At 42.8% G+C, this 12500-nt stretch overlaps 1 protein-coding gene across 1 annotated transcript in view; it reads left to right on the top strand.

Moving 5' to 3' along the window:
• The window catches only part of LOC117728898 (serine/threonine-protein kinase BRSK2-like), an 86446-nt gene that overhangs the window by 47903 nt on the left and 26043 nt on the right, over positions 1 to 12500 (top strand). Inside the window, exons 5-12 of the mRNA XM_034529823.1 lie at positions 313 to 429; positions 5555 to 5588; positions 5877 to 5945; positions 7461 to 7607; positions 7703 to 7734; positions 7903 to 8067; positions 8180 to 8277; positions 8863 to 9016. Of these exons, the coding sequence (XP_034385714.1) occupies positions 313 to 429; positions 5555 to 5588; positions 5877 to 5945; positions 7461 to 7607; positions 7703 to 7734; positions 7903 to 8067; positions 8180 to 8277; positions 8863 to 9016 (816 nt within the window). The remainder of the gene's footprint in view (positions 1 to 312; positions 430 to 5554; positions 5589 to 5876; positions 5946 to 7460; positions 7608 to 7702; positions 7735 to 7902; positions 8068 to 8179; positions 8278 to 8862; positions 9017 to 12500) is intronic.

Genomic DNA, 12500 nt, shown 5'->3' with positions numbered 1-12500 from the left:
ATATGTATCTCAAGGTGTTCCCGCATCCTGAAGGCTTTTATTATAGAAACTGTCATTTAAACCTGTTTCCTGTCATTTAAACCTCTGTTTCCTGTCATTTAAACCTCTGTTTCCTGTCATTTAAACCTCTGTTTCCTGTCATTTAAACCTCTGTTTCCTGTCATTTAAACCTCTGTTTCCTGTCATTTAAACCTCTGTTTCCTGTCATTTAAGCCTCTGTTTCCTGTCATTTAAACCTCTGTTTCCTGTCATTTAAGCCTCTGTTTCCTGTCATTTAAACCTCTGTTTCCTCTGCTCGCTGTCGGTCTGCAGCCACAGAGATCTGAAGCCAGAGAACTTGTTGCTGGACGAGAAGAACAACATCCGGATAGCGGACTTCGGCATGGCGTCCCTGCAGGTCGGGGAAAGTCTTCTGGAGACCAGCTGTGGGTGAGTACACCTCCGGTCCTCAACTGGTTATACTAATACTTTATTATCGAGCATTCAAACGCTTTCTATGGCCTAAAAGGTTGATTCTTCATTGTTTGTTTATTCTTCATTGTTTATTCTTTATTGTTTATTCTTCATTGTTTATTCTTCATTGTTTATTCCTGTTGCTTATTGTTTAGCTGCTGCTGTGAGTCGTTTTATTTTAATTCAATTCAGTTTATTTTGTGTAGCCCAATATCACAAATTACAACCTCCCCTCAGAGGGCTTTACAATCTGTACACATACGACATCCCTGACCTTTGACCTCACATCAGATCAGGAAAAACTCCCCAAAAATAACCTTTGACAGGGAAAAAAGGGAAGAAACCTTCAGGAGAGCAACAGAGGAGGATCCCTCTCCCCGGATGGACAGATGAATAGATGTCATGTGTACAGAATGAACAGAGTTACAGAGTTACATAAACACATTACATGAATATGACAATGTATGAATGGAACTCCAATCCATGAAACAGAAGGAGGTAGAGAGGAGGGGGGGCGGGGCATCAGCAGGGCCAATGGGAGGCCGGCTCACCAGCATCAGACACCTCCAGGTCCAATGGACCCTATGAGACGTGAAGTCACAACGACTCCGGGGAGGAAGCAGAGTTAATAAGGTGCAATGGAGAGATGTAAATTCATCCATAAGGAGAGAGAGAAGAGGAGATAGGTGCTCAGTGTATCCTAAAACATCCCCCAGCAGCCTATAAGCCTATAGCAGCATATCAAGGGGCTGGACCAGGGCAAACCTGATTCAGCCCTAACTATAAGCACTATTAAAGAGGAAAGTCTTAAGTCTATTCTTGAATGAGGTGACTGTGTCTGCCTCCAGGACTGAAAGTGGAAGCTGGTTCCATAAAAGAGGAGCTTGATAACTGAAGGCTCTTGCTCCCATCCTACTTTTTAGGACTCTAGGAACCACAAGTAGCTCCGCATTTAGTGAGCGCAGCACTCTAGTGGGGCAATATGGTACTACAAGCTCCTTAAGATATGATGGTGCATCACCAATCAAGGCTTTGTAGGTGAGGAGAAGAAATTTAAATGTGATTCTTGATTTTACAGGGAGCCAGTGCAGAGCAGCTAATACAGGAGTCATGTGATCTCTTTTCTTAGTTTTTGTGAGTACACGAGCTGCAGCATTCTGGATCAACTGGAGGGATTTAAGAGACTTATTAGAGCAGCCTGATAATAAGGAGTTGCAGTAATCTAGTCTGGAAGTAACAAACGCGTGAACCAGCTTTTCTGCATCTTTTTGGGACAAGATGTGCCTGATTTTTGAAATGTTACGTAGATGAATAAATGCAGTCCTTGAGATTTGCTTCACGTGGAGTTAAAGGACAAGTCTCGGTCAAAGATAACTAGAGATTCTTTACAGTGGTGTTGGATGCCAGGGCAATGCCATCTACAGAAACCACATCACCAGATAATTGATCTCTGAGGTGTTCAGGGCCCAGTAAAATAACTTCAGTTTTGTCTGAGTTTAACATCAGGAAGTTGCAGGTCATCCATGTTTTTATGTCTTTAAGACATTCTTGAATTTTAGCGAGCTGGTTGGTCTCCTCTGGTTTGATCAATAGATATAATTGAGTATCGTCTGCATAGCAATGAAAGTGTATGGAGTGTTTCCTGATAATGTTGCCCAAAGGAAGCATATATAAGGTCAATAAAATTGGTCCAAGCACAGAACCTTGTGGAACTCCGTGATTAACGTTGGTGGTCATTGAGGCTTCATCGTTTACAAATACAAACTGAGATCGATCTGATAAATAGGATTTAAACCAACTTAGTGCGGTACCTGAAATGCCAATCGACTGATCCAGTCTCTGTAATAGGATGTCATGATCAATGGTGTCGAACGCAGCACTAAGGTCTAACAAGACCAGTACGGAGATGAGTCCTTTATCAGCACTAAGGTCTAACAAGACCAGTACAGAGATGAGTCCTTTATCAGCACTAAGGTCTAACAAGACCAGTACGGAGATGAGTCCTTTATCAGCACTAAGGTCTAACAAGACCAGTACGGAGATGAGTCCTTTATCAGCACTAAGGTCTAACAAGACCAGTACAGAGATGAGTCCTTTATCAGCACTAAGGTCTAACAAGACCAGTACAGAGATGAGTCCTTTATCAGCACTAAGGTCTAACAAGACCAGTACAGAGATGAGTCCTTTATCAGCACTAAGGTCTAACAAGACCAGTACAGAGATGAGTCCTTTATCAGCACTAAGGTCTAACAAGACCAGTACAGAGATGAGTCCTTTATCAGCACTAAGGTCTAACAAGACCAGTACAGAGATGAGTCCTTTATCAGCACTAAGGTCTAACAAGACCAGTACAGAGATGAGTCCTTTATCAGCACTAAGCTCTAACAAGACCAGTACAGAGATGAGTCCTTTATCAGCACTAAGGTCTAACAAGACCAGTACAGAGATGAGTCCTTTATCAGCACTAAGGTCTAACAAGACCAGTACAGAGATGAGTCCTTTATCAGCACTAAGGTCTAACAAGACCAGTACAGAGATGAGTCCTACTTTCTCAAGGATCTTAGAGAGGAAGGGAAGGTTAGAGATCGGTCTGTAGTTAGCCAACACCTCTGGATTAAGAGTGGTCTTCTTCAGGAGAGGTTTAATTACAGCTACTTTGAAGGAATGTGGTACATGGCCTGTTAGCAAAGACACATTAACAATATCCAGCAGAGAGGTGCCAATTAAAGGCAACACGTCTTTAAGCAGCCTCGTTGGGATGGGGTCTAATAGACAGGTAGACGGTTTAGAAGTAGAAACCATTGAGGACAATTGGTCTAGGTTAATGGGAGAAAAGCTATCCAAATATACACCAGGGCATACGGCCGTTTCCAAGGCCACTCCTCTTGATGACAGATCGGTAGTAGTTAAGGGCAAGAGAGCATCAATCTTGCCTCTAATAGTTCAAATCTTTTCATTGAAGATGTTCATGAAGTCATTACTACTGAGGTCTATAGGAATACACGGCTCCACAGAGCTGTGACTCTCTGTCAGCCTGGCTACAGTGCTAAAGAGAACCCTGGGGTTGTTCTTATTTTTCTCTATTACTGATGAGTAATAGGCTGCTCTGGCATTACGGAGAGCCTTTTTATATGTTTTAAGACATTTCGTGAAGTTTGCTTTAGTTCGCGGGTCTGAGGGTTCTACCAGGGAGCAAACCTCCTTTGCCTCACTGTCTTTTTCTTCAGTGGGGCTATCGAGTAGTGTCATTCTCAGTGAGCCTGTAGCACTATCGACAAGATGATCAATCTGGGACGGACTAAAGTTAGCCCAGGAGTCCTCCGTCACATTGAGACGTGGTATTGAATCAAATGCAGAAGGAATCTCTTCTTTAAATGTAGCTACAGCACTGTCAGTTAGACATCTGGTGTAGAAACTTTTGACTAACGGTGTATACTCCGGGAGTATAAACTCAAAAGTTATGAGGTAATGGTCTGACAGAAGAGGGTTCTGTGGGAAGACCTTTTAATGGATTCATTGAGTGATGAAGAGCTCGGCTGTGATTGGACTCCAGTGATAAAGAGCACACCAGTGGGATTATGGGATGCTTCAGGAGAACCAGAGGCATATATTTATATTATATCTATTTCACTTTGCTCCCCGCTCACTCCTTCATTACAGTCTTATTCATATTACTTCCATCTTTATGATCTCATCCCTTTAGGACTGTAAACTCTTCACGAACATTAGAATAATTAAATGAGTTAAATAATTTGCTGGATTCATTGTTGAGCTTTTAAATACTTTATTACATCTTTAGACGCTGTTTCTTTCTTTAACTCTTCAGCTTCATCTTTTATTACAGATATGTTCTCCTCTCTGCCTCTTTATTTCCATTACTCAAAAAGGAGAAATACAGATTTGAAAATGCATTAAAAGTGGAGATGAATGGAAATAGACTAATAAAAGTAAAATATATGTGATTCCTGCAGCCAAAATGTATTAAAGATGTTTATGGGTGTGGCCCTTTAAGAAAAGATCAAATAAAATAAGAAAACATACGTTTAAAAAATAGTGATAATGGTGATGGTGATGATGATGATGATGGTGATGATGGTGATGATGGTGATGATGATGGTGATGATGATGATGATGGTGATGATGATGATGGTGATGATGGTGGTGATGATGATGATGGTGATGGTGATGATGATGATGATGGTGATGATGATGGTGATGATGGTGGTGATGATGATGGTGATGATGGTGATGATGATGATGGTGATGATGGTGATGATGATGATGGTGATGATGGTGATGATGGTGATGATGGTGATGATGATGATGATGATGATGGTGATGATGATGATGGTTGTGATGATGATGATGGTGATGATGGTGGTGATGATGATGATGATGGTGATGATGATGATGATGATGGTGATGATGATGATGATGATGGTGGTGATGATGATGGTGATGATGATGATGATGGTGATGATGATGATGATGGTGATGATGATGATGGTGATGATGGTGATGATGGTGATGATGGTGATGATGATGATGATGATGGTGATGATGGTGATGATGATGATGGTGATGATGATGATGGTGATGATGGTGATGATGATGATGATGATGGTTGTGATGATGGTGATGATGATGATGGTGATGATGATGATGATGGTGATGATGATGATGATGATGGTTGTGATGATGATGATGATGATGATGATGGTGATGATGATGATGGTGATGATGATGATGGTTGTGATGATGGTGATGATGATGATGATGATGGTGATGATGGTGATGATGATGATGGTTGTGATGATGATGATGGTGATGATGATGATGGTTGTGATGATGATGATGGTGATGATGGTGATGATGGTGGTGATGATGATGATGATGATGGTGATGATGGTGATGATGATGATGGTGATGATGGTGATGATGATGATGATGATGGTGATGATGGTGATGATGGTGATGATGATGATGATGATGGTTGTGATGATGGTGATGATGATGATGGTGATGATGATGATGATGATGGTTGTGATGATGATGATGATGATGATGGTGGTTCACCTGGTTGTGTAACGTTGTCTTTCAGGTCTCCTCACTACGCCTGCCCGGAGGTGATCAGGGTGAGTGCTTCTCCCTGAAAGGCTGTTACATCACCCCCCCCCCCCCATGCCCCCTCTCCCCTTGATGGTATCTCTTTGTTTCCGTACTTCCTGTTTCTCCTGAAGACCAAACCAAAGATGTTTCTTTATTCTTTTAAGATTTCTTTTTGTATCCCTTTTTTTTCATGTAAGACTTGTCTCTGTCTCTCTCTCTTTTTTTGTCTCTTTCTCTCTCTGTCTCTCTCTCTTTCTCTCTCTGTGTCTCTCTCTCTCTCTCTCTCTCTGTGTCTCTCTCTCTCTCTCTTCCAGGGGGAGAAGTATGACGGGAGGAAAGCGGACGCGTGGAGTTGTGGAGTCATCTTGTTTGCACTGTTAGTGGTGAGTAAACAAATGACCTCGTTGTTGTTCTTCTGTTGAAAAAATAAAAAAGTAACGTTGGTTATGTCACTGAAGCTAAAAGTTCTTATATCATCATCTGTCCCTCCAGGGTTCCTCACATATTATTATCATTATTGTTGTTTTTATTATTATTTGTATTATTAGTAGTAGTATTGTTATATATAATAATAATAATTAAAAAGTACAAATACAAATACAACAAAAACTAAATGACAACAAGAAGCACAGTCAATAGAAAACAAAAACAAATAAATTCATGAAAGACAAAAATATTTAAAATATTTAAATGTACAAACACACGTTTGTATTTATATTCAAGACAGAAGTGTTGATGAACAAAGTTTTGCTGCAGCTGTTTAACTGTTATTGCAGCAGCCATCTTGGATTGTGTGGTCGGGTTCTGAGTTGGAAACTTCCAACCGGGAACTCGAGCTCCTCCACCTAAAAACCCCAAACATCATACTCGTTATTAATGACATCATTCTGGGCTCTAGCAAGTAGAATCGCATTAGCATGTTAGCGGGTTAGCATGTTAGCGGGTTAGCATGGCGTCGCTCCGCCGTGGAGCAGATTCATAACGTGACAGTGACGAGTGAGCCGAGAACACACACCTGTGTTGAGACTAAACAACATGTTGGCCATCTGGATACGAGGAGGAAGCAGTGTCAGTCACTGAGAATGGAGACACACACATAGAGACACACAAATATGAGACACACAAATAGAGACACACAAATAGAGACACACACATAGAGACACACAAATAGAGACACACAAATAGAGACACACACATAGAGACACACAAATATGAGACACACAAACTGAAACACACAAACTGAAACACACAAACAGAGACACACAAATAGAGACACACAAACTGAGACACACAAACCCCTGAGGCAGGCAGAAACAGGTGTAATTAGTTTGTAGCGTGGGATCATGGGAGTTGTGGTTCATGGTCCTCCTCCTCTGTTTAATGTGAAGCAGCTGAAGCTAACGCTAACGTTAGCGCAGCTTGTTGTGAAATCCTCCATCCACTAAAAATAAGCAGTACATAAAACTGGATTCAATATAACTGCCACTACGCTGACGATGTAACGCTGTTTGGAGGCGACCGAATGAAACGCACCTGGAATAAACCTGCGGATTACATCATTGATTTAAAAAAAAAATAACTTTCATAACAGTTCTGTCTGAGTTTAAAATAATGTATTATACTTCCTGTACATGAAGACTAAAATAAAAAGAAGCAGTATAACAGTCAACGTGGACAAATTAAAGGGATTATTGCGCAACACATGAACGAAAGCTACAAACTACAAACTACAAATGAACTGAAGATATATTATTAAACCCTGCAGACTAAATCATTCATAACACTGAATATCTCACAGTAAACATTTTGTCGACATGTTAAAGTCTCTGAAGCGTGAGATGGATATCATCATGGCGTCTCCTTGCCTCCTTGTCTCCTCGTCTCCTCGTCTCCTCCAGGGCGCTCTGCCGTTCGACGACGACAACCTGAGGAACCTGTTGGAGAAGGTAAAGCTGGGCGTGTTCCACATGCCTCACTTCATCCCTCCAGACTGTCAGAACCTCCTGAAAGGGATGATCGAAGTGGACGCCGGCAAGAGGCTCACAGTAAGCTCCTCCCCCTCCTGGAGGTCTCATGGTGTTTTAGCTGAGGCTCAGGTCACCTTGACTTGAACTAACACACTGTTCCTCTTGTGTTGCAGCTGGAGCAGATCCAGAAGCATACGTGGTATCTGTAAGTACCTCCTCATTCCTCTGTTGGTGTTCACCATGAGAATACAATGTCATAAAAGCACTCGTCACATCTCCATTAGAGCTCAGACATCCTCAGTGGACCTCTGACCTCTGATGGATTCATCTTTCTGGATTCTGGTTGGAGATACTTTGTGCGTTTGTGTTGCAGAGCTGGAAAGAACGAGCCGGAGCCCGAGCAGCCCGTCCCCAGGAAGGTGGCCATCCGGAGTCTGGCTGCAGCCGAGGAGATCGACCCCGACGTCCTGGAGAGCATGCACTCCCTGGGCTGCTTCAGGGACAAGGACAAGCTGAGCAAGGACCTGCTGTCTGAGGAGTGAGTGAGGAGGAGGAGGAAGATTAGAGGGAGGGGCTGTTAGAGGAAGTGTCACTTTGATCAACGTGTCTGTGGTGATGGAGCACCTTAACCATGCGCCTCCTCCCTCCAGAGAAAACCAGGAGAAGATGATCTACTTCCTGCTGCTGGACCGCAAGGAGAGGTACCCGAGCCACGAGGACCAGAACCTGCCACCTCGCAGCGAGATCGGTAAGACGTTAGCATAGCATGTTAGCATAGCGACGAAACAAACAGAAGGGACTTCCAGAAGTATATTTATTATAAGAGATGCAGAAACAAATGCAATAAACAGAAGTAACAAACATCTCATATTCTTCATTTATACAACAAATATATTTTTATGTTTTTAAGAAAAACAGACAGAAGAGCAGATAACAAAGCATTCTGAGTATCAGATGTGCTTATTTGTTACATACAGTACATAACAATGAACATACAATGAAAATATGAAACAATACAAATATAATAATAAAAATAAAATTAAAATAATAGATAAATATGGTAAATAACAAACAGATAACGGTACTTTAAAACAAGTGCATATTTTAAAATAAGAGAAGAGAAGATGTGCAAGTATACATATATATATATATATATATATATATATATATATATATATATATATATATCTTTATAGTGACGTCATTCTTCATGGAAACATGAGTGGAACTCTTAACCCTGGAAAAGTGAATCAATGGTTGTACTGATGGTGTAGTTTGATTCATCACAGTTAAGCTTTCCTCCCCCTTTACGTTGACCTTTGACCCCGCTCAGCGGACCCTCCCAGGAAGCGAGTGGACTCGCCAATGCTGAGCCGCCACGGGAAGCGGCGGCCGGAGAGGAAGTCCATGGAGGTGCTGTGCGTCACGGAGGGGGGGTCCCCGGTACCGGTGAGACGGGCCATCGACATGGCGACACACGGCCAGAGGTGAGCACACACACACACACACACATGCACACACACACACACACACACACACACACACACACACACAGGTCTAGCTGATGGTGCTTTTGGATTACTTATTTAATCACAGTGACATAAAGGGAGGAGGTTGGGACTAAAACATTAAAGTTTCCAGTCGACCTCCAGTCGACCTCCAGTCGACCTCCAGTCGACCTCCAGTTAAACTCACTCAAAGCTGCGGTTAAATACGAGACATGTGCGGCACAAAATCCCCCGTTCAGCGCGCCCTAAAAAATGCATGAGTAGGATGGTGAGGTGTGTGTGTGTGTGTGTGCTTGTGTGTGTGTCTGTGCTTGTGTGTGTGTTCTTTTGTAGTTTTTGTAATGTCGAGTTTAACAACTTTAATAAAATGTCAAAAGATGATTATCTGTGATATACGAGAATAAAAACCTTATCGGCCTTTTAACCATTAAAACTTATTAATTAATTTTCATATTTTCTTTTTTCATAAAAACATAATAGGATGATGTCACATTACAGAAAAGGGAATGACTGCAACATCTATGAAAAAAATAATGATTTTGATCCTCTAATTATGACAGAATTAAGTTTGGGCTAATTGAAGCATTAAAACCTCGTTAATGAGACCGTTAAAGGTCACCAGCGTCTTCAACCCTAACCCTAACCCCTAACCCTTAACCCTAACCCCTAACCCCTAGCCCTAACCCCTAACCCTTAACCCTAACCCCTAACCCCTAACCCTAACCCCTAACCCCTAACCCCTAACCCTAACCCCTAGCCCTAACCCCTAACCCCTAACCCTTAACCCTAACCCCTAACCCCTAGCCCTAACCCCTAACCCCTAACCCTTAACCCTAACCCCTAACCCCTAGCCCTAACCCCTAACCCTTAACCCTAACCCCTAACCCCTAACCCCTAGCCCTAACCCCTAAGCCCTAACCCCTAACCCCTAACCCTTCATCTCAACCAGTGTCTTCATCGTCTTCAATGTCTCAACCAGCGTCTTCATCGTCTCAACCAGCGTCTTCATAGTCTTCATCGTCTCAACCAGCATCTTCATCGTCTTCATTGTCTCAACCAGCGTCTTCATCGTCTCAACCAGCGTCTTCATAGTCTTCATCGTCTCAACCAGTGTCTTCATCGTCTTCATTGTCTCAACCAGCGTCTTCATAGTCTTCATCGTCTCAACCAGCATCTTCATCGTCTTCATTGTCTCAACCAGCGTCTTCATCGTCTCAACCAGCGTCTTCATCGTCTCAACCAGCATCTTCATCGTCTCAACCAGCGTCTTCATCGTCTCAACCAGCGTCTTCATAGTCTTCATCGTCTCAACCAGCGTCTTCATCGTCTTCATTGTCTCAACCAGCGTCTTCATAGTCTTCATCGTCTCAACCAGCATCTTCATCGTCTTCATTGTCTCAACCAGCGTCTTCATCGTCTCAACCAGCGTCTTCATCGTCTCAACCAGCATCTTCATTGTCTTCATTGTCTCAACCAGCGTCTTCATCGTCTCAACCAGCGTCTTCATCGTCTCAACCAGGGTCTTCATCGTCTTCATCGTCTCAACCAGTGTTTTCATCGTTTCAACCAGCGTCTTCATCGTCTTCATTGTCTCAACCAGCGTCTTCATCGTCTCAACCAGCGTCTTCATCGTCTCAACCAGCGTCTTCATCGTCTTCATCGTCTCAACCAGTGTTTTCATCGTCTCAACCAGCGTCTTCATCGTCTTCGTCTCAACCAGCGTCTTCATCATCTTCATCGTCTCAACCAGTGTTTTCATCGTCTCAACCAGCGTCTTCATCGTCTCAACCAGCGTCTTCATCGTCTTCATCGTCTCAACCAGCGTCTTCATCATCTTCATCGTCTCAACCAGTGTCTTCATCGTCTCAACCAGTGTCTTCATCGTCTCAACCAGGGTCTTCATCGTTTCCATCGTCTCAACCAGCGTCTTCATCGTCTTCTTCATCTCAACAAGCGTCTTCATCGTCTCAACCAGCGTCTTCATCGTCTCAACCAGCGTTTTCATCCTCTCAACCATCGTCTTCATCGTCTTCATTGTCTCAACCAGCGTCTTCATCGTCTCAACCAGCGTCTTCATCGTCTCAACCAGCGTCTTCTTCGTCTTCATCGTCTCAACAAGCGTCTTCATCGTCTCAACCAGCGTCTTCATCGTCTCAACCAGCGTCTTCTTCGTCTTCATCGTCTCAACAAGCGTCTTCATCGTCTCAACCAGCGTTTAAAGAACTTAAAGTTAAAAAAAGTTCTCTACAGAACCTTTAAAAAGAAAGTTATTTATGCCCCCAAATAGTTCAATAAAGAACATTTTTAATGAAATGGTTCTTTTACGAGGAATAAATGGTTGTTTGAGTGACTGATTTCTGGAAAACGATAAAAAGCTGCACATGACCAAAATATACACATTAAAACGGCATAACCATGAATCAATTGACTCATTTGCATTGTGCAGGGTTTAGTAGGGTTAGGTTAGGTTTGGGATAGGTTAGGGGTGGTAGGGTTAGGTTTGGTAGGGTTAGGTTTGGTTAGGTTTGGTAGAGTTAGGTTTGGTAGGGTTAGGTTTGGTTAGGTTTGGTAGGGTTAGGTTTGGTAGAGTTAGGTTTGGTAGGGTTAGGTTTGGTAGGGTTAGGTTTGGTAGAGTTAGGTTTCGTAGAGTTAGGTTTGGGGTGGTAGGGTTAGATTTGGTTAGGGGTGGTAGGGTTAGATTTGGTAGGGTGAGGTTTGGTTAGGTTTTGTAGGGTTAGGGTTAGGTTTGGTAGGGTTAGGTTTGGTAGGGTTAGGTTTGGTAGGGTTAGGTTTGGTTAGGTAGGGTTAAGTTTGGTTAGATTAGGTAGGGTTAGGTTTGGTTAGGTTTGGAAGGGTTAGGTTTGGTAGGGTTAGGTTTGGTTAGATTTGGTAGGGTGAGGTTTGGTTAGGTTTGGAAGGGTTAGGTTTGGTAGGGTTAGGTTCGGATAGATTTGGTAGGGTGAGGTTTGGTTAGGTTTTGAAGGGTTAGGTTTGGTAGGGTTAGGTTTGGTAGGGTTAGGTTTGGAAGGGTTAGGTTTGGTAGGGTGAGGTTTGGTTAGGTTTGGAAGGGTTAGGTTTGGTAGGGTTAGGTTTGGTAGGGTGAGGTTTGGTTAGGTTTGGAAGGGTTAGGTCTGGTAGGGTTAGTAGGGTTTGGTAAGGTTTGGTAGGGTTAGGTTTGGTTAGGTTGGGTTAGGTTTGGTTGGGTTAGGGTTAGGTTTGGTTAGGTTGGGTTAGGTTTGGTTGGATTAGGGTTAGTAGGGTTTGGTAAAGTTTGGTAGGGTTAGGTTTGGTTAAGTTGGGTTAGGTTTGGTTGGGTTAGGGTTAGGTTTGGTTAGGTTGGGTTAGGTTGGGTTAGGTTTGGTTGGGTTAGGGTTAGTAGGGTTTGGTAAGGTTTGGTAGGGTTAGGTTAGGTTTGGTAGGGTTAGGTTAGGTTAGGTTGGGTTAGGTTTGGTTGGGTTAGGGT

The sequence above is a fragment of the Cyclopterus lumpus genome, chromosome 3 (genome assembly GCF_009769545.1).
Source record: "Cyclopterus lumpus isolate fCycLum1 chromosome 3, fCycLum1.pri, whole genome shotgun sequence".
NCBI classification, from domain to species: domain Eukaryota; kingdom Metazoa; phylum Chordata; class Actinopteri; order Perciformes; family Cyclopteridae; genus Cyclopterus; species Cyclopterus lumpus.
This window is presented reverse-complemented; position numbering and strand designations above follow the sequence as displayed.